At 47.5% G+C, this 22110-nt stretch overlaps 1 protein-coding gene and 1 pseudogene across 6 annotated transcripts in view; one reads left to right on the top strand and one right to left on the bottom strand.

Moving 5' to 3' along the window:
* VPS13D (vacuolar protein sorting 13 homolog D) overlaps window positions 1-14091 on the bottom strand; it is a 284215-nt gene extending 270124 nt beyond the window's left edge. For 3 of the 6 annotated variants that reach the window (XM_031664496.1, XM_031664497.1, XM_031664503.1), the window contains exons 1-3: window positions 13988-14086; window positions 9618-9790; window positions 383-460 (exon numbers count right to left, since the gene is read on the bottom strand). In XM_031664496.1, the coding sequence (XP_031520356.1) occupies window positions 383-460; window positions 9618-9714 (175 nt within the window). In that variant the 5' untranslated portion in view covers window positions 9715-9790; window positions 13988-14086. Of the gene's footprint in view, window positions 1-382; window positions 461-8794; window positions 8823-9617; window positions 9791-13987 lie in introns of those variants that run through there. The other 3 variants (XM_031664499.1, XM_031664502.1, XM_031664505.1) reach the window with 2 other exon arrangements.
* Window positions 14092-21462: 7371 nt separating this feature from the next.
* LOC116272142 lies at window positions 21463-21586 on the top strand (annotated as a pseudogene).
* The last annotated feature ends 524 nt before the right edge of the window (window positions 21587-22110 follow it).

Here is a 22110-nt window from a genome sequence, read left to right as displayed (position 1 = left end):
AAAAAAAGGAAAGGAAAAAAGAAAAAGAAAAAGAAAAATGAAAGGGGAAAGAAAAGGAAACCCTGAATGTAGAACAGAGGTTCTCACATTTTAGGAAACATAAGAATCACCTGGAGTGCTTATTAAACACGTAGGTTCAATGACGTTCCCTCAGAGATTCTGATTTAGTCGGTCTGGGGATCACCTGACCTCCCCACCACCATCACAAGGTCATCCTGATACGAGTGGCCCAAAGACCACACTCTACGACTGGCATAATCTCTAACATTTGCTATATCCTTCCTCTAACTGGTCAAATCGATACAAACTCCAGGGCTCTCAGTTTTCACACCCCAAACAATTTAAGACTCAAATTTCCTCCCCGTCCTTTAGTTCCACATACCAGCTTTGACTTCAAATGGTAATTCCAATTCTTTCAAGGCATCTTTCTTTAATGGCAAGTTTTCTAATTCAACAGCACCTAAAAATAAAAACAGCATCATGAAATATCCATTTAACAAATACAGTAGGCCACCTACTACTGTGTGTAAAGCATTGAAGGTTAAAGGGAAAGTTTTACATCTAGAACAGGCTACATCATGTGTAGGTTAAAGTTGTACATCTAGAACAGGCTATATTATGTGTAGGTTAAAGGGAAAGTTTTACATCTAGAACAGGCTATATCATGTGGAGGTTGAAGTTTTACATCTAGAACAGGCTATATCATGTGTAGTGCTACCACCAGCCCATACGCTTCATCTAAACGAATTTCCAGGCCATCTGCTCTAACATCTACATGAGAGCTGAAGCTTAGGCGCTGATGAAGAGTTATGACCAAGAGTTACATTTTCCATAACAGGCCAGATAGTAAATATTTTAGGGTTTATATGATGTCTGTTGCGTATTCTCCTTTTATTTTTTTTTTATGAACCTTTAAAAATTCAAAACCCATTCTTAGTCTGCAGGCCAGATCTGGCCCACTGGCCCCTTTGCTGACCCCTCGCTTAGGCTAATATTTACCAGAGGAACATCAAAATCTGACTCATCTAGGATGAAATGCAGGCTCCTGGGCCCCACCCACAGACCAACTAATTCAGAATCTCTGGGATTGAAGCACAGAAATTTGCAGTTTCTAACAAGTTCCTTCCACCCTCAATACCTCCCCAAAATGACTATAGCACATACAGTATTCAAAAGTCTATGATCTAATTAAATGAAACTGGTCTTCAAAAGGAATTATACTCTTCTCTTCTGGGAGAACTTCTTAGCATCTCTACTTACAAGTGTAATAACTGATCAGAAAGCAAAGGAAGGAACAGGACTGAGAGGTGACAATGTGCTAGCAGGCCTCAGCGTCCACTCTGGCGGCGCTTGAGGAGCCCTTCAGCCAGCCACAGCACCGTGGGAGCCCCTCTCTGGGCGGGCTGAGGCCGGAGCCTCCTCACTCTGCTTGCTGGGAGGTGTGGAGGGAGAGGCGCATGTGGGAACCCAGGCGGGAACCCGGGCTGCATGCTGTGCTGGCTGGCCGGCTGGCCGGTGTGAATTCCGGTGGGCAGGGGCGCGGGCTCAGCAGGCCCCGCACACGGAGCAGCGGGCCGGCACCACGGCCCAGGGCAATAAGGGGGTTAGCACCCGGGCCAGCAGCTGCGGAGGTTGCCCTGGGTCCCGCAGCAGTGCTGGCCCACCCACCCCGCCCTCAAATTCTTGCCAGGCCCTAGCTGCCTCCCCATGGGACAGGGCTCGGGACCCGCAGCCTGCAGTGTCTGAGCTCCTCCCCCTGCGGTGGGCTCCCTGGCGGCCTGAGCCTCCCCGACAGGCGCCGCCCCCTGCTCCGTGGCGCGGGGACAGCCCAAGGGCTGAGGAGTGCAGGCGCAGCTCCGCACTGGCAGGCAGCTCTGCCTGAAGCCCGGTGGAGGACCCACTGGGTGAAGCCAGCTGGGCTCCTGAACTGGATGGGGACTTGAAGAACTTTTATATCTAGCCAGAGGATCGTATGTGCACCAATCAGCACTCTGTGTCTAGCTCAGGGTTTGTGAATACACCAATTGGTACTCTGTATCTAGCTAACCTAGTGGAGACTTGGAGGACTAGCACTCTGACTCTGTGTCTAGTGCAGGGATTGTAAATGCACCAATCAGCACTCTGTGTCTAGCTCAAGGTTTGTAAATACACCAATCGGTACTCTGTGTCTAGCTCAAGGTTTGTAAATGCACCAATTGGTACTCTGTATCTAGGTAACTAGCACTCTGTGACTCTGTGTCTAGCTCAAGGATTGTAAACGTACCAATCAGCACACTGTCAAAACAGACCAATCAGCTCTCTGTAAAATGGACCAATCAGCAGTATGTGGGTGGGGCCAGATAAGGGAATAAAAGCAGGCTACCCCAGTCAGCAGTGGCAACCCGATCAGGTTCCGCTTTGTTTTTTCACTCTTTGCAGTAAATCTTGCTGCTGCTCACTCTGGGTCTACGCTGTCTTTATGAGCTGTAACACTCACTAGGAAGGTCTGCAGCTTCACTCCTGAAGCCAGCGAGACCACAAACCCACCAGAAGGAAGAAGCTCCAGACACTGAACGTCTGAAGGAACAAACTCCGGACACCCCATCTTTAAGAACTGTAACACCGTGAGGGTTCGCAGCTTCATTCTTGAAGTCAGTGAGACCAAGAACCCACCAATTCCGGACACAGGACCACCACTGAAAATTCTTTTCAGACCTAGCTTTTATGACTTAAACCCAAAAGTGAACAAACAAGAGGGCAGCTAGATCCATCACTCTCCTGGCTATGCAAGCCATTCACCCTCACATATACAGAGCCCTGCTCTGTGGGAGGCACTGTGATGGCCACTGGAAATGTAAAAAGAGAAGGCAGAGTCCCCATCCTTAAATCACTGCCATTGTTTTTACAAAATTGAGCGACACAAGGCAATTTTTTAGCAACCTAAGTCTGTCTGAGATAATACATTTTTCAAGAACAGGAAGTACAGACAACCACCATTAATTGATAAGAAATGCAAGAGAGCCTTTTACTCCAAGTACAAAATAATGCAGAAGACGGGATTATGTTTCCCTTTAAATGACTGTTCAGGCCTTCTGGGTTACTGGTTTCTAAAAAATTCAGGCCAGGTGCGGCAGCTCACACCTGTAATCCCAGCACTTTGGGAGGCTGAGGCTGGGAAATCGCTTGAGCCCAGGCGTTCAAGACCAGCCTGGGCAACACAGCAAGACCCCAACTCTACAATAAATTTTTAAAAATTAGCCAGGCATGGTAGCATGCACCTGTAGTCCCAGCTACTGGGGAGGCTGAGGCAGGAGGATCGCTTGAGCCCAGGAGGTCAAGGCTGCAGTGAGCTATAATCGCACAACTGCACTCCAGCCTTGGTAACAGAGCTAGACCCTGTCTCTAAAAAGAAAAAGGGGGAAAAAAAAGAAGAAAATTCAAATCTAGCAACTTGGCAGATTCTGAACAAATACAATCAATTTATTTTTCTATTTTTGCAGGAACATTTGTCCGCATGGGCCATGCCCCCTGACCCCACCACCATACCTTAAGACTAATGGAAAGGAAAAGTTTATAACCCCAGTGAAACAACCCCATATCCACATTTGGGGAGAAAATGAACATAAGGGGAAAAAAAATCATGAAACATTTCCCTTAGTTGAAATCCACTTAAAGGTAGCAATTAAATAGTTTCTTCTTTTGAATAGTATGATTTACACTTCGAACCGCCTTATTTTTATTTTTATTTTGAGATGGAGTCTCGCTTTTGTCGCCCAGGCTAGAGTGCAATGGCGCGATCTCGGCTCTGCAACCTCCGCCTCCTGGGTTTAAGCGATTCTCCTGTCTCAGCCTCCTGAGTAGCTGGGACTACAGGCGCCCGCCACAACACCCGGCTAATTTTCTGTATTTTTAGTAGAGATAGGGTTTCACCATATTGATCAGGCTGGTCTTGAACTCCCGACCTCAAGTGATCTACCCACCTTGGCCTCCCAAAGTGCTGGAATTACAGGTGTGAGCCACTGCACCCAGGCCGAACCACCTTATTTTTCAATGCCCAAATCTGTCACAAAGGCAGGTGAGCTCTGGGCTTCCCTGGCAGCTGTACAACCCTGGGAAAGTAAAGGGAATTACAGGCAACTCACACCACGAAAAATTAAAGCTGAAGCATGGAGGGCAAAGGAGAAGATCTAGAAAGGACAGAGAGAATGTAAAGGAAAAAATGAGAAGAAACAACAGCCTACACCAAGCCAAAAGCAAAGGAATCCGGCGAACCAGCACGGCCGTAGTTTAAGACTGAAGATTTCCTAGTCCCCACCCACTCAAATATGTACCCACGACTGGCCCTGCAGGGAAAGGTCCCTCCAAAGAGCCAAGCAGAAAAGCACCCAAAGTACCGAGTGCTTTATAAATGATAATGTTGGTCACTTACTCCAGGCAGACATCACACACTTACTCACGGATGTCTCATCCAAAAACTCCTCATCTCAGGCTAGCAAGAAATCTACTCCCTAAACTGGGAGTAATTTAGAGGTTGGTCATTTCTTAGTAATTTCTAATGGCTACTGAATCCTCTTCCCTCTGCTCCAGGTTAAAGAATCAACCTAACGTTCCGCGCTTATAAAAACAAAAAGGAGGGGAAATGGAAGTTTTGGGTTACAAATATACGACATGCCCCCAGGCTGAAGTTCAGACTCTGACGTGGTACTGGCAGCCTCTACCTTTTTTTTTTTGAGACACAGTCTCACTCTGTTGACCAGGCTGCAGTGCAGTGGCGCGGTCTCAGCTCGCTGCAACCTCCGCCCCCTGGGTTCAAGCGATTCTCCTGCCTCAGCCTTCCGAGTAGCTGCGATTATAGGCGCCTGCCACCGTGCCTGGCTAATTTTTTTTATATTTTTAGTAGAAGCAGGGTTTCGCCATCTTGGCCAGGCTGGTCTTGAACTCCTGACCTCAAGTGATCCACCCGCCTCAGCCTCCCAAAGTGCTGGGATTACAGGTGTGAGCCACCTACCTTCTGGCCCCAAACCATTTCAAAAACACCCTGCAAGTTTTCAACCTCTGCTCACAGGGTGCATTCCACCTGGAATGTGGGGACCTGCCCAGTGCCAGCTATGGAAATCCTGCTAAAATCCACTCAAGACTGGGTGCAGTGGCTCACGCCTATAATCCCAGCACTTTGGGAGGCCAAGGCAGGAGGACTGCTTGAGCCCAAATGTTCAAGGCCAGCCTTGGCAACATGGTAAAACCCTATCTCTACAAAAAAATAAAACAAATAGCTGGACCTATGGTGGTACATGCCTGTAGTCCCAGCTACTCAGGAGGCTGAAATGGAAAGATCGCTTGAGCCCAGAGAGGTTGAGGGTGCAGTGAGCCGTGATGGTGCCACTGCACTCCTGGGGTGATAGAGCAAGACCCTGTCTCCAAAAAAAAAAGAAAAAAGAAAAAGAAAGAAAAAGAAAAAGATCCACTCAAAAAGCTATCTCCATAACCTTCCCAGAGTCCTACAGGCAGAATGGACAGCTCTCTTCCTTCACACCCCCTTGCATGATGCCTGTATTTCCAGAATAACCATTTAATCTATACTCCCTTGTATTACTGTATAATTTGTCTCCCAAACAGGTTAACAGTCCTCTAAGATCAGGGACTATAGAGGTGGAATAAGAAGATGGGCGTGGTGGTTCATGCCCATAATCCCAGCACTTTAGGAGGCCAAGCAGGAGGATCACTTGAGCCCAGAGTTGCAGACCAGCCTAGGCAACATAGTGAAACCCTGTCTCTACGAAAAATAAAAAATTACCCAGGCATGGTGGCATGCACCTATAGTCCCAGCTACCCCGGAGGCTGAGGCAGGAGATCGCTTGAGCCCAAAAGTTCAAGGCTGCAGTGAGCTATGATCCTACTACTGCATTCTAGCCTGGGTAACAGAGTGAGACTCTCTCTCAAATGAAAAAAAAAAAAAAAAAGAATAGCAGCTACCATTTAGTGTGGTCTTACTGTGTCCATGCACTTCACACACATTATCTCATTTAATCCTCACAACAATACAAATAAATAATAGTAGTTTCTCCCTGCTAACTTTTATATTTTTAGTAGAGATGGGGTTTCACCATGTTGCCCAGGCTGGTCTAGAACTCCTGGCTTCAAGTGATCTGCCCGCCTTGGCCTCCCAAAGTGCTGGAATTACAGGTGTGAGCCACCATGCCCAGCATCAATAAATGTTTTTGAATGACTGAACAATGAACTTTTTTTTTTTGAAACAGGGTCTTGCGCTGTTGCCCAGGCTGGAGTGCAATGGCAAGAACACAGCTCAGTGCAGCCTCGACCTCCTAGGCTCAAGCAATCCTCCCACCTGAGCCTCCCAAGTAGCTGGAACCACAGGTGTGCACCACAACACTCAGCTCATTTTTTTTTTTTTTCAGAGAAGGGATCTCACCATGTTGCCCAGGCTAGTCTTAAACTTCTGGCCTCAGGTGATCCTCTGGCCTTGGCCTCCCGAAGTGCTAGGATTACAGGCGTGAGCCACCACACCCAGCCTCAATAAATGTTTTTGAATGACTGAACAAGTGAAAATTTTGGGGGGGAAAGGGTCTTGCTCTGTCGCACAGGCTAGAGTGTAGTGGAGGGAACACAACTCCACGCAACCTCAACCTCTCCAGCTCAAGCGAGCCTCCCACCTCAGCCTCCCAAGTAGCTGGGACCACAGGCATGCGTCACCACACCCAGCTAATTTTTTTTTTTTTTTTTTTTTTGGTAGAAAAGGGATCTCACCATGTTGCCCAGGCTAGTCTTGAACTCCTGGCTTCAGGTGATCCTCTCATGTTACTTTGTATTTTGTTTATTGTCTTTAAGTCTATCTCCATTCTTAAACAACTCATGTTACTTTGCATTTTGCTACTTTTCGTATGTGGATACAATCATATATATATATATACACACACACACACACACACACACACATACAATCTCTTTGAAGTCCAAACTGCCAGCCAATCCAATCACACAGTGATGACTATGAGGATGGATGATGATAGCTAACATTGTCTGAGAACCTACAATATACCAAGAACAGCTCTAAGCTCTCTGACCCACATTAATTTCTCAGTCCTCAGAACCTTACGAGATAGTTAATATTATCTCCAATTCACAGAAAGGGAGCGTGAAGCATGAAGAAACTGAGTAACCTGCCCACGTTACTGGTAAATGGAAGAACTGTGATTCAAACACATAGTTTAGCTAAAAGAATCAATACCCTTGACCACTATTTCAGTCCCCTTTGCATCTCTCAAAGCATCTAGAACAGTAAATATCTGCAGATAGATTGAACTGACATTCTCGGCTGGGTGCAGTGGATGACGCCTGTAATCCTAGCACTCTGGGAGGCCCAGGTGGGAGGATCACTTGAGCTCAGAAGTTCGAGACCTGCCTGAGCAACATGGCGAAACCCCATCTCTACCAAAAAAATACAAAAATTAGCCGGGCATGGTGTTGCATGCCTGTGGTCCCAGCTACTTGGGAGGCTGAGGCAGGAGGATTGCTTGAGCCCAGAAGGTCAAGGTGGCAGTAAGTCCAGCCTGGGCGACAGAAAGAAACCCTGTCTCAAAAAACAGAAAGAACATTCTCATTCCTATCTAGTACCCTCTCTATCCCCACACACTGCTTAACTGTGTCAGAGATGAACAAGCAGATGAACCAACTTCTTTACGAAGCCATTCCTCAGTACACTTCCATGCTCCCAAGATGTTTCTGGCCAAGCTCTGTGATGTGCTTTGGATCCATAAGCATCAGGTACCATACTAACACTAGTTATGAAAGAAAAAGTATTTTTCTATCCTGCAGAGAAATATTGTTCAAGTTCAACAGGTTCATTAAAAGCCATAAAGAATAATGTTTTTAGAAAGGAAATAAGGGCAGAAAAGCAGTTTAAGGTACCAGATAAACAGAGTTGTTGTTACAAGATATATTCTAAAACTGCTGAGCAATGTTAGTACGACTCTGTAACACATCAGATATCATCCATTTCTATTTATTCATTTCTTCGGCAAATGCTGTTGCCATATCACTCCCGACAGAACCAGCTCTTTGATAGCAGGGTCACAGTCTGCAGCTGTCTTTCTAGGCCCTGTTACCTACACCTCATACGATGTAGTTAGCTTCACAGTGGTCTGAAAACTTCAATGAGAGACCAGAGAGGTGAACTTGACACTACTATTCGCACTCTGAACGCAGCCTCTTCCCTGACAGACTGCTCACTCTCGCTTTCCACTTAGCTCCTGTTTCAGCACAAGAGGAAAACCAGAATAGGAAAGGAAAGGAAGAGAGTGGGGAGGCATAACCATGATAACCATGACAGCTCTGCCCATGGCCTATCACTGCCATAATCATTTGGGCAGAAAAACATGGAAAGCAACACTTTTTTTTTTTTTTTTTTTTTTTTGCGATGGAGTTTCACTCTTGTTGCCCAGGCTGGAGTGCAGTGGTGTGATCTCAGCTCACTGCAACCTCCGCCTTCCGGTTTCAAGCGGTTCTCCTGCCTCAGCCTCCCGAGTAGCTGGGATTACAGGCGCCTGGCACCACGCACAGCTAATTTTTGTATTTTTAGCAGAGAGGGGTTCCATGTTCGCCAGGCTGGTGTCAAACTCCTGACCTCAGGTGATCCGCCTGCCTCGGCCTCCCAAAGTGCTGGGATTACAGGCATGAACCACCACGCCCCGCCGGAAAGCAACACATTTAAAGGAACAGGTGAACCACTGATACTCTATTCTCAGACTATGCAAACAGCTGTGTCACTGTTCTCTCTAACCTGTCCTGGTCCACTTACCAAAACTCACATCCACGAAGGTGAGGTTTCACTGTATTTGAAGTCTCCTTCCCATTTCCTGTGATTTTACACACTTGCAGACTGACTTTCTTCTCTTCCTACATATGTTAAAAAGCTCCATTTTGAGTTGAGCAAAGAGAATTTAAATTAAAACAAGGAAAGGGAGAAAATGCAGCTTTCAAATTCCCATGCCAAATCAGGGACTGCATTTACCAAGTCTAGGCCTGTAAAGGGTAAAATGTCTCAAGCTTCAGGTACTTTACTATTAAGCAAGCCAAAACCTCAGAAATTCTGTTGAACACCTCACAGTAATCAATTTTAAAACTTTTATTGAGCGCCTACTATATGCCAGCAGACTAGGGACTTTAAACGTTATTCCAGTTGATCCTTATAGCAACCCTCTGGAGGTATCTCTGTCTAAAGAAACTGAGGCTTAGAATTTCAATAGGAGCTATTGTTCATATAGCTAATAAATGACAAAACAGTATTTGAAGCCAAAATCAATGCTACTGTCAGTACATTGTGGTTGCCTCCATAAAGCTTCATAAAGCTAAAAAATTAACTGGGACTAAGCACAGTCACCAGTAGTATAGCTTATTTTGCTTTTTTTTTTTTTTTTATATTTAATAGTTCCTTAAAATCTATAACAATATAGCTATAAAGTTACTCTGTAATAATCATCAGGGTCATATGGGACCTTTTTACACACATTTAGTACACAGCCATCTGGGCATTAAGTTTTAAGATTCTCAGTACAAAAAAAAAAAATACAAAAACAGAAATGCCACCTGTAAAGCTGTACCTCACCCAGAGAAATACTCACCTTTGAGAAGTGCAACTGAGAGCTGGTCGGTGTTCAGGTTATTGACATATTTCCCCAAATAGGTATTGAGAACCCAGGCTACAAGGCCTTCCAACATGACTGTATCCTCAGGAAAAGGTGTTTAGAAATCATGGATCATTCTTTATTTCTCTCTTTCATGGTCACAGAAAAATCTGTCAAAGGAAAATAATGAAAATCAACATAAAAACTGAATGATTTCCTCCTCTACCTGCCTGAAGGTAGATGAATGCAAAGAACAGGCTGGAGTGCAGCGGCACGATCTCGGCTCTCTGCAATCTCTGCCTCCCGGGTTCAAGCGATTCTCCTGCCTCAGCCTCCCCAGTAGCTGGGATGACAGGTGCCCACCACCACACCCAGCTGATTTTTTCTATTTTTAGTAGAGATGGGGTTTCACTGTGTTGACCAGCCTGGTCCCAAACTCCTGACCTCAGGTGATCCACCCGCCTCAGCCTCCCAAAGTGCTGGGATTACAGGCGTGAGCCACTGCACCTGGCCACAGATGTTTTAAAAGATGAGGCAAGAAGCTCTGTAAGATGCCCCCTTCAGTAACTGGAGGCAAAGCAAAACATCTACATTCTGATGCTGCTTCAGGGAATGGTCACTCTTAAATTTACCAAAAATTACCTACAACTCAAAGCCATCTATCTTTTCAGTGTAACTGTCCATTGCTCACTCTCGGTGATTTACCTCGGGATTAGACCACCCTGATCAGAGGTTCTCATATGGGCATAATTTAGTAATGTCCAGAGGCATTTTTGATCATGACTTAGGGGCTGCTACCAGCATCTTGTGAATAAAGACCATGGAAGCTGCTAAACCTAAAATGCACAAGACAGCTCCCACAGCAAAGAATTATCCAACCCGAATGTCAACAGAGCCAACGTTAAGAAACCTTATCCTAGATTAAGAGAGAAAATGCCCTAGGAGATTGTCCAAATGAAATTCATGAAAGAGGCCGGGGGTGGTGGCTCACGCCTGGAATCCCAGCACTTTGGGAGGCCGAAGCAGGTGGATCACCTGAGGTCAGGAGTTCAAAACCAACCTGGCCAACATGGTGAAACCCTGTCTCTACCAAAAATACAAAACTTAGCCAGGCATGGTGGCAGGCACCTGTAATCCCAGCTACTCGGGAGGCTGAGGCAGGAGAATCCCTTGAACCCGGGAGGCGGAGGTTGCAGTTAGCCAAGATCATACCACTACATTCCAGCCTGGGTAACAGAGTGAGACTCCATCTCAAAGAAAAAAAAAAAAAAAAAGAAATTGATGAAAGAAACCTGAATAAAGTTGGGGGTGGGGGGAGAATTCACATTCTTTAATGATCCTCATTTAGGCCACCCAAATTAAATGTCTCAAATGTGTTCATGAGGATCACTTATACAATCATATACATGGGAGAGACACAACAGTGCTTTACCACTGTTCTTAAATGTCCTGGAACTGCATTACTGGTACCTGGGCCACCAGATGACGCTGATATAATGAACAATCTTAGTCAATTATTACAAACCAAACTCCAGAAAGCCTCTGACTCCAGCCACAGTATTTAGATGTGGTAGGTACTACTGCCCATTATAATAACTGGTGTTTACCAGTATTAGCAAAAAAAAAAAAAAAAAAGTAATTTTAGTATTACAAAAAGTCAACATGAGGGAAACTGCGACACAAAAGTTTAACTGGGTTCTCAGATTGCTCAGCTAGAAGATCCCAGTGGAAACTGTGAGCCTCAAATCTTGCTCTGATCCACCATGTCAGTCATCAGCCACCCTGCCAGGCACTACAGATTTGCCACGGCACACATCCCACTGGAGCCAGCCTACTTTCAGGATCCTTTCCAAGTACGCTGCCCCACCTCTAGTGATTCATCTTAGTGCCAGAAGACACACCTGTCCCAACTGAGAGGCTGCCATCCAACAACTACCTGAAGCACAAGGCCTTCATCAGAAGGAACTCAGTCTCCTAGAAAAACTGGCTTTCGTTTGTCAACAATATCTTGTACTTCCAGAGAAGATTCACTTTTGTTGTCAACAGTGACAGTAAAAAGAAAAAAACAGGCCAGGCGCAGTGGTTCACACCTGTAATGCCAGCACTTTGGGAGGCTGAGGCGGGCGGATCACAAGGTCGGGAGACCAAGACCATCCTGGCTAACACGGTGAAACCCCGTCTCTACTAAAACTACAAAAAATTAGCCGGGCGTGGTGGCGGGCGCCTGTAGTCCCAGCTACTCGGGAGGCTAAGGCAGGAGAATGGCATGAACCCAGGAGTCGGAGCTTGCAGTGAGTCAAGATCTTGCCACTGCACTCCAACCTGGGAGACAAAGCGAGACTCTGTCTCAAAAAAAAAAAAAAGGAAAGAAGGAAAAAAAACAGCATTTGGTAAAATATTTGCCCAATTTCTTTCCAAAGATTTCTTTTTTTCTGCAAATGGAATATAAAGATACTTTTTAAGGGTAGAGTTATATAAAACTAATTATTGGCTACATTTGTTTAAAAAGGGTTATAAGAACAATTTTTTAAAAACCAATGATCAACAGACTGAGTAAAAGAAACATTTCTCTATTGTAACTTTTTTTTTTTTTCTGGAGACACAGTGTTGCTCCCTCGCCCAGGCTGGAGAGCAGTGATGGGATCTCGGCTCACTGCAACCTCCATCTCCTGGGTTCAAGCGATTCTCCTACCTCAGCCTCCTGAGTAGCTGGGATTACAGGCACCTGCCACCATCCCCAGCTAATTTTTGTATTTTTAGTAGAGACAGGGTTTCATTATGTTGGCCAGGCTGGTCTGAACTCCCGACCTCAAGTGATCTGCCCACTTTGGCCTCCCAAAGTGCTGGGATTACAAGCGTGAGCCACCGTGCCTTGCCACTATTGTAACTTTAAAGGAGTAAATTTGTGAAAACCAAATGTGAAACTGACTAATCTCACTATGGGGACTCCAAACAAACTTAAGAAGCCAAGGTCAGAGTACTCTTTATTTTTGTAGTTATTGCCATTAATTTCGGCCCCAAATGCCAACTCTCTCTGAGTGCCAACTACCAATTATCTCCAAATCAAGGGAAACAACTGTCAGTTTGTAAACAAGTTCAGGCTCTACCCTACTTGCCCTAAATGGAAAAGAATGCAAAGCACAGATTTTAAAAGCATGAGCGGTTAGCACTGTAAGGCGCCCTGGTCGGTAAAATTGAGGCCCAAACCAGAAAGCACCCATGATTTGCTCTTCTAAGTATCTAGACCCAGCTTGAGGCCATTTCAAGGATTCCCTTGAGGAATTCAGTGTCAGCAAGGGCCGCCAGACTGGTCAGAATCCCAAAGTGTTTACACTCCGGTCCATCAGGGCTTCTAGGCAGCTGCCTGACACTAACCCCCACCTGGGTTCCCCTACCCAGTGGGGCGGGTGACAGTAGGGATCAGTGCTGAGCCCACGGGCGGGCAGACAGCCGGGCATGACCTTGAGCCAGGCCCCTCCCCTGAGGAGCGGCCAGACCGGGAATAGGAAGGACTGGCAACCGGACCTGGGCGTCCCTCCCCGAGGCGGCCGGTACTGAGCGCTGCCAGCGCCAGGGAGCTCCAAAACCGGGGCGGGGGCGGCTGTCCGACCGGTGACCCCACAGGGACGGCACTGCCCGGAAGGCGACGCTCCCACAACCTTCCCGCCCCCAGCTCTCGGAACCCTCAGCTCCCTCCAGGGAACAGAGACACAACCACCCAGGTAAAACCTGGAGGGAACGGCGCCGGGATCCCACACCTAGGAGGAGTGGCTGGGCCAGGGCGTGACCCTGGGGGGCAAAAGGTAAAGAGAAGTTTTAGGCCTGATATCTCCGCCCCAGAGTGTGACCTCGGGTGGCTGATTAAGGCTAAGGCATTCTAGGGAACTGACACCCCACTCCTGGGCGTAATGTGGGGAACTCGCACACTAGGGTCCTGCATTGAGACTACGGCTCAGGCGGACAGGCGCGGACTGACACCTCCCAATTCCAGGGCGTCAGGCTGCTGGGACCCCAGAAAGTGTGCCGGCGTCCAGCAGGGGCTCGGGCTCCCCAGGACACGGACGTCGGGGTTCCCAGAGGTTCAGCCAACTCCGAGCCTGTGCCTGGGGTGCTCGCGGGGACTCGGACGCAGGGGTCCCCGGAGGTGGCGGGCTCGGGGCCTTCGGGGGAGCACACGCCCCAGGGTTACCCCGAGGGGCTCAGACCGAGGCCGGACGACGGGGCCCCCAGGCTCCCAGCATCGCTCTCCCTAGGGTGGGCCCGGGCCCCCAGGTCTAGGCGGAGCTCTAGCGGCGGCCCGTGGATCCGCGCCGGCCCTGCAGTTCCCGGCCCCGGCCCCGCCCGGCGCGGCGCCGCTCGGCCCCTACCTGTCGGTGTCCCGGGCCGCCCGCCCCAGCCAGGCGCTGCGCGTCGCTTCCTCCCCGCCGCTCCTCAATGGCGCAGGCCCGCGGCGCTCAGCCGGCCTCGACGCGACCAATCGAGCGGCCGACGCGCCGGTGCCTGGCCAGCCGAGCGCCGAGTTATCGAGGAGGCGCCCCCTGGCGCCGGCGGCCGCTCCTGCAGGGCTGCGGGCCCCTCCAGGGTTTGCGAACACTGGGGCCTATTTTATAGGTGGGGAAACTGAGTCCCAAGGGAGGGCAGGGCCACAAATGACTTTGGTTCAGACAGCATGGGAACCTAGGATTCTTCCCACCTACAACCACCCTGCCTTCCATCCACGCGAAAGGTGCAATCGGCCGTCCGTCTGGGCCACTCCCCCGCAGTCCGTTCCCAACTTCGCAGCCACAGGGGCCTGTGAATTCAGACCCTGCCCTTCCCTGCTTAAAATGGCGTCCCAACCGTACTTCAATTAAAACCCACCTCCTTACAGAGCTGCCACCAAGGTCCCACTAGATCTGGTCCCTTCCCATTTCAGCCACTTTTTCCCCGGCCGCTCTTGCCGCGGCATCCTTCAGTTTCTGCCCCTGGAACTGTACATTTGCCGTTCTCTCTACCTAGGACCCTTCTCCCCAGACCAATAGAAATACAATGCCAGCCACATAGGCAATTTACATTTACTAGTTGGTACATTTTTTAAAAACGAAAAAGAACAAAATGAACTTCATTTTAATATATTTAATCTAATATGTTCAAAATATGATCATCTCAACATGTAGCCAAAAGAAAAAATCACTAATACAATATGTTAATTTTTTTATAATAAGTTTTTGAAATTCGGGTATATTTTATATTTACTGCACATCTCAGTACCAACTAGCCACAATTCCAGTGCTCAAAAGCCTCGTGTGGCCAATCCAGAGCTACAGAATAGCTCTGGATATTAATATAGCTGACTCCCTCTGGCTTCAGATGTTGCACTCAGAGAAGACTTTTGCCTATCTACAGTTCCATTATGAGCTGGGCAGGGTGACTCACGCCTGTAATCCCAGCACTTCAGGAGGCTGAGGCGGGCAGATCACTTGAGGTCAGGAGTCTGAGACCAGCCTGGCCCACATAGTGAAACCCCATCTCTACTAAAACTACAAAAATTAGCCGGGCGTGGTGGTGCACACCTGTAGTCCCAGCTACTGGGGAAGCTGAGACAGGAGAATCCCTTGAACCTGGGAGGCCGAGGTTGCAATGAGCCGAGATCACCCCTCTGCTCTCCAGAGAGAGCGAGACTCCCTCTCAAAAACAAATAAAAATAAAGTTCCATTCTCCATTACCCTGTTGTATTTTCTTCATGGAACCTAATACTCCCTGAGATTATCTTAGTTGTTTATACATACGTTGTTCATTCCCTAGTACCTTGAAAACAGAGATTTTATCCCTTTCACAGTGTTTCTTCAACACCTAAACATTACCTAGCACAGAAAAGACTCAATAAGTGTGTATGAATGAACAACTAAACACTTCCTCCTTGCATTATCACAAGAAGGGCAAGAGGGAGACCTCAGGCTCATATAAAGTCAGAAGATGCAGGAAGCAGGACGGCAAGCTTACAATCATGTATTTACCATAATAATTACCACCCCTCATGATGCTAAGCTAATGAGGGTGCATATGGACTGACTCACTCCTGAGCCAGACCAGGGTTCCTGTATGGTGGGATCAGCCTCTCAGAATCTGGATGCTGGGTCTCCTCTGGGGCTGAGGTTAGGGAGTAAAACCTGGAACTTCACAGACAGAAGGGGGAAGGAAGGCCGTCCTTCAGAGGTGAAGGACGTTGAAGTCCAGATCACCTAGCACAGACACCTGGCTGTACCTGGGAAGCTTGTTAGAAATGCACATGGCCCAGGTCAGGCACAGTGGCTCAGCCTGTAATCTCAGCACTTTGAGAGGCAGATTTGGGTGGATAACCTGAGGTCAGGAGTTCAAGACCAGCCTGACCAACATGGAGAAACCCTGTCTCTACTAAAAGTACAAAATTAGCTGGACATGGTGGTGGGTGCCTGTAATCCCAGCTACTCAGGAGGCTGAGGCAGGAGAATTGCTTGAACCTAGGAGGTGGAGGTTACTGTGAGCTGAGATTGCGCTATTTCACTCCCGCCTGGGCAATAGAGCAAGACTCTGTCTCAAAATAAAAAAATAAATAAGCATATGGCCAGTCGCCGTGGCTCACGCCTGTAATCCCAGCACTTTGGGAGGCCAAGGCAGGCAGATCACCTGAGGTCAGGAATTCAAGACCAGCCTGGCCAACATGGCGAAACCCCGTCTCTACTAAAAATACAAAAATTAGCCAGGCATGGTGGCAGGTGCCTGTAATCCCAGCTACTCAGGAGGCTAAGGCAGGAGAATTGCTTGAACCCGGGAGGCAGAGGTTGCAGTGAGCCGAGATCTCACCATTGCACTCCAGCCTGGGCAACAGAGAGAGACTCCATCTCAAAAAAAAAAAAATCCAAAAATAAATAAATAAATAACCTGCACAGGGCCCTGCACCGTGGCTCACACCTGTAATCCTAGCACTTAGGGAGGCCGAGGAGGTGGTGGGGATTGCTTGAGACCAGGAATTCAAGACCAGCCTGTGCAACCTAAGGAGACCCCAATCTCTACAAAAACTTAAAAATGAAAAAATTAGCTGGGCATGGTGACGCCTGCCTGTACTCCCAACTACTGGGAGCAGGAAGCAGGAGGATTGCTTGAGCCCATGAGTTCAAGGTTACAGTGAGCAATGATCATGCCTGTGTGCTCCAACCTGGACAACAGAGACCCTGTCTCAAAAAATAAAAAACACAAATTCCTGGGCACCATTCATTTCACCAGTATGACTGAAAATCTTGGTACCCTCAGTTTCCCGTAAATGTTTAAATATACATTTACCATACCGCAATCCCACTGCTAGATATTACCCAAGAGATATTAAAACATATGCCCACACCAAGACTTATACATGAATGCTCATAGCAGCTTTATTCATAAAAGCCAAAAAAAAATCAACATGTCCATCAATAGGAGAGTGGATAAACAAATTGCAATATACTCATACAATGGAGCACTACTCAGCAATAAAAAGGAACAAACTACTGACGCAAGGACGATCTGGAGGAACCTCAAAAGTATTAGCTTTGTGGAAAAAGACCACAAAGACCACATACCATAATGATTTCATTTCTACGAAATTCCAGAAAAGACAAAACTGTCAGAGGGACTGTAGGCTACAGTACCTGTGCACTACCACACCCGGCTAATTTTTGTTTTTTTGAGACAGAGTCTTACTCTGTTGCCCAGGCTGGAGTGCAGTGACACCATCTTGGCTCACTGCAGCCTCTGCCTCCCAAGTTCAAGCAATTCTCATGCCTCAGCCTCCCGAGGAGCTGGGATTCCTGACATGCACCACCACGCCCAGCTAATTTTTGTATTTTCAGTAGAGACAGGGTTTTGCCATATTGTCCAGGCTGGTCTCAAATCCCTGAGCTCAAGCATTCCTCCCACCTTGGCCTCCCGAAGTGCTGGGATTACAGGCATGAGACATTGCTTTGACAAATAATTGTATATATTTATGGGGTACAGTGCACTGTTTGGATATCTATTTACAATGTGGAATGATTAAATCAAGCTAATGAACAAATTCATCAGCTAACATTTTTTTTTGTGGATGAAAACACTTAAAACCTACTCTTTTAGCAATTCTGAAATATGCAATGTATTATTTCTTATAGTCACCATTCTGAGCAATAGATCACTATAGCTTCTTTCTCTTGTCTAACTGAAACTTTATACTGTTTGTTTTGTTTCTTTTTTTTTTTTTTTTTTTTTTTTTTTGAGACAGAGTCTCTGTCACCCAGTTGCCCAGGCTGGAGTGCAGTGGCACGATCTCAGCTCACTGCAACCTCTGCCTCCCGGGTTCAAGTGATTCTCCTGTCTCAGCCTCCCAAGTAGTTGAGATTACAGATATGTACCACCACGCCTGGCTAATTTTTGTATTTTTAGTAGAGATGGTGTTTCATCATGTTGGCCAGGCTGGTCTCAAACTCCTAGCCTCAAGTAATCCACCTGCCTCGGCCTCCCAAAGTGCTGGGATTACAGGCGTGAGCCACCGCGCCTGGCCGAAGCTGTATACTCTTTGGTAGACAGCCCCAAGTTCCCAACGCAAGAGTTTCTGGGACTCCCAGAATCTCCAGAGAGAGAAGAGTGTCTTTTCATAGGTTCCTGAGATGACTGGTGGCTGAAAGCCCCTCGATAGCTTCAGAATGCAGCTGGTTGCCAGAGGGAGCAACCGTGTTATTAGAGAGAGGGTGGGCCTATCTCACGCAAAAACACACACACTCTTCGACCGCCTCCAGCCTCCGGGAGGATTGGAGATTAAGTTCAGTCACCAATGGCCAATGATTTCGTCAATCATGCCCACGTAAAAACCCTAAAGGTGGCCGGGCGCGATGGTTCATGCCTGTAATCCCAGCACTTTGGGAGGCACAGGCGGGCAGATCACAAGGTCAGGAGATCGAGACCATCCTGGCTTACCCGGCGAAACCCTGTCTCTAATAAAAATACCAAAAAACTCGCCAGGTGTGGTGGCATGGTCTTAGTTACTTGGGAGGCTGAGGCAGGAGAATGGCGTGAACCTGGGAGGCGGAGCTTGCAGTGAGCCGAGATCGGGCCACTGCATTCCAGCCTGGGCAACAGAGAAAGACTCCATCTCAAAAAAAAAACAAAAAAAACAAAAAAAAAGAACTAAAGGTTCAGAGTGTTTCCAGGGAGTGCTGGGAGAGTGGTTCACCCTGAGAGGGCGTGGAAGTTCCAAGCCCCACTGCATCTCCAATACCTTAGCCTATGTATTTTTCCATTAGTTGCATCCTTTATAATAAACTGTAAATGAAAGTAAAGTGGCCAGGCGTGGTGGCTCATGCCTGTAGTCCCAGCATTTTGGGAGGCCGATCACGAGGTCAGGAGTTTGAGACCAGCCTGACCAACATGGTGAAACCCTGTTTCTACTAAAAATACAAAAATTAGCCGGATGTGATGGCACACACCTATAATCCCAGCTACTCAGGAGGCTGAGGCAGGAGAATTGCTTGAACTCAGGAGGCAGAGGTTGCAGTGAGCTAAGATTGCGCCATTGCACTCCAGCCTGCAACAGAGCAAGACTCCATCTTAAAAAAACAAAAAAAAACAAAAAAACAGAGGCCGAGCGCGGTGGCTCACACCTGTAATCCCAGCACTTTGGGAGGCAGAGGCGGATGGATCACGAGGTCAGGAGATCGAGACCATCCTGGCTAACACGGTGTAAAACCCGATTGTATGTTCTATTTACTGAGATAGGAGAAAACCTCCTTACGAGAAAACCTCCTTAGGAGAAAACCCCTTAGGGCTGAAGGTGGGACTTGCTAGCAGCAATACTGCTCTTTATGCACTAAAAAGGTTTATGGAGATGTTTGCATATGCATATCAAGGCACAGAACTTTTCCTTAACCTTATTCATGTCACAGAGATCTTTATTCATATGTCTTTCTGCTGACCTTCTCCCTACTACTCCTATTGTCCTGCCACTTCCCCTTTTCCGAGATGGTAAAGATAATGATCAATAAATACTGAGGGAACTCAGAGACCGGTGCCGGCCCGGGTCCTCTGTATGCTGAGCACCGGTCCCCTGGGCCCACTTTTTCTTTCTCTATACTTTGTCTCTGTGTCTCATTTCTTTTCTCAAGTCTCTTGTTCCACCTAACGAGAAACGCCTACAAGTATGGAGGGGCAGGCCACCCCTTCAGAGAGGGCATGTCAGAGGTCTTCATGGCAGGCCTCAAGGCCTAGGAGAAAAAAATGGTTTTGTGGGCCAGGCCCAGGGCCTTGCTGCTTTGTGCAGTCTTGAGACTTGGTCCCTGTGTCCCAGCCATGGCTAAAAGGGGCCAACATACACCTCAGGTCATTGCTTCAGAGGGTGCAAGCCCTAAGCCTTGGCAGCTTACACATGGTGTTACGTCTGCAGGTGCACACAAGTCAGGAATGGAGGTTTGGGAACCTCTCTGCCTAGATTTCAGAGGATATATGGAAACACTAGGCAGAGTTGTGCTGCAGGGTGAAGCCCTCATGGAGAACTTCTGCTAGGGCAGTACAGAAGGGAAATGTGGGATGGGAGCCCCCACACAGAGTCCCCACTGGGGCACTGGCTAGTGGAGCTGTGAGAAGAGGGCCACCATCCTCCAGACCCCAGAATGGTAGGACAGCTTGCACTGTGCATGTGCAAAAGCTGCAGACACTCAATGCCAGCCAATGAAAGTAGCCAGGAGGGGGACTGTACCCTGCAAAGCCACAGGAGGGGGAGCTGCCCAAGACCATGGGAACCCACCTCTTGACCTGGATGTGAGACATAGAATCAAAGGAGATCATTTTGGAGTTTTAAGATTTGACTGCCCCACTGGATTTCAGACTTGCATGGGGCCTATAGCCCATTCATTTTGGCCAATTTCTCCCATTCGGAACAAGCGTATTCACCCAATGCTCTGTTGTATCTGGGAAGTAACTCACTTGCTTTTGATTTTACAGGCTCATAGGCAGAAGTGACTTGCCTTGTCTCAGATGAGACTTTGGACTGTGGACTTTTGAGTTAATGCCGAAAGGAGTTAAGACTTTGGAGGACTGTTGAAAAGGCATGATTGGTTTTGAAATATGAGGACATGAGATTTTGGAGGGGCCAGGGGCAGAATGATATGGTTTGGCAGTGTCCCCACCCAAATCTCATCTTGAATTATAGCTCCCATAATCCCCACGTGTTGTGGGAGAGACCTGGTGGGAGGTAATTAAATCATAGAGGTAGGTGGGTTTTTTCCCATACTGTTCTGATGATAGTGAATAAGTCTCATGAGATCTGGTGGTTTTATAAAGTGCAGTTCCCCTGCACACACTCTCTAGCCTGCTACCATGTAAGACATGCCTTTGCTCCTCCTTTGCCTTTTGCCATGATTGTGAGGCCTCCTCAGCCATATGGAACTGTGAGTCTATTAAACCTCTTTTTCCTTGTAAATTACCCAGTCTCAGGTATTTCTTCATAGCAGTGTGAAAATGGACTAATACAGACACCTTGCTTTCTTTTTTAGTTGTAGACATACCAGAGGAAGGTATGCAGGAGATGGGGGTCATTCCTTAATTACCACCCACTTAGATGCATGTTGGCCCAGAAGGAGTAAGTTTTCTGGGACAGGCAGATTTGTAGAACCCAGCTCCACACTCTCCCCACATCAGGTTCCTCCCCACCTGGCCTCCTATATCAGTTTCTGGAATCATCTGGATCACAGGGGATGCAGACAGGTAGCCAAAACTCCTGCAGAAATGTTTCTGTTGGCACACACAATGCTCTAAGGTCATTTGAATTACTGAAAACATAGAAAAATCTGGAGATTACACATGAAAATCTATATTTAGAACATCTCTAGAAAAATTGAAGATTTGGCCACTATGGAAACTGCTGAGGGTCCCATGTGTAATGGCTGCAAACAGCATCCTTTGTTGCATGGACAGCCTGATTTTTGCTCTAAGGGACTGTGGAGACAGTCCTTTCCAATGTCTTCGACCTTAGCACTGTTCCCAGCATAGGCTTCAGACAGGCATCCAAGGTGCCTTTGGAAAGCCCCAGGGCACCATGGCCAGGGTTCGCATTGGCCAAGTCATCATGTTCATCCACACCAAGCTGCAGAACAAGGAGCATGTGATTGGGGCCCTACGTAGGGGCCACGTTCAAGTTCCCTGGCCACCAGAAGATCCACATCTCAAAGAAGTGGGGCTTTACCAAGTTCAATGCAGATGAATTTGAAGATGTGGTGGCTGAGAAACAGCTCATCCCAGATGACCGTGGGGTCAAATCCATCCCCAGTCATGGCCCCCTGGAGAAGTGGCAAGCCTTGTACTCATGAGGGCTTTCACTGTGCTGCCCTCAATAAATTATGCCCACCATTAAATATCCTACTTCCTGTCCACCCAAAAAAACAAAACAAAACCAAAAACTGAATGCCTCTTTGCCTACATTCATCCAATCATTGACTGTCAAGTGAACACCTACTATGTGCCTGGCACTGTTCTT

Source organism: Papio anubis, chromosome 1 (genome assembly GCF_008728515.1).
Source record: "Papio anubis isolate 15944 chromosome 1, Panubis1.0, whole genome shotgun sequence".
Taxonomy (NCBI): domain Eukaryota; kingdom Metazoa; phylum Chordata; class Mammalia; order Primates; family Cercopithecidae; genus Papio; species Papio anubis.
The sequence above is the reverse complement of the archived record's forward strand: the minus strand, read 5'-3'. Positions and strand labels throughout refer to the sequence as shown.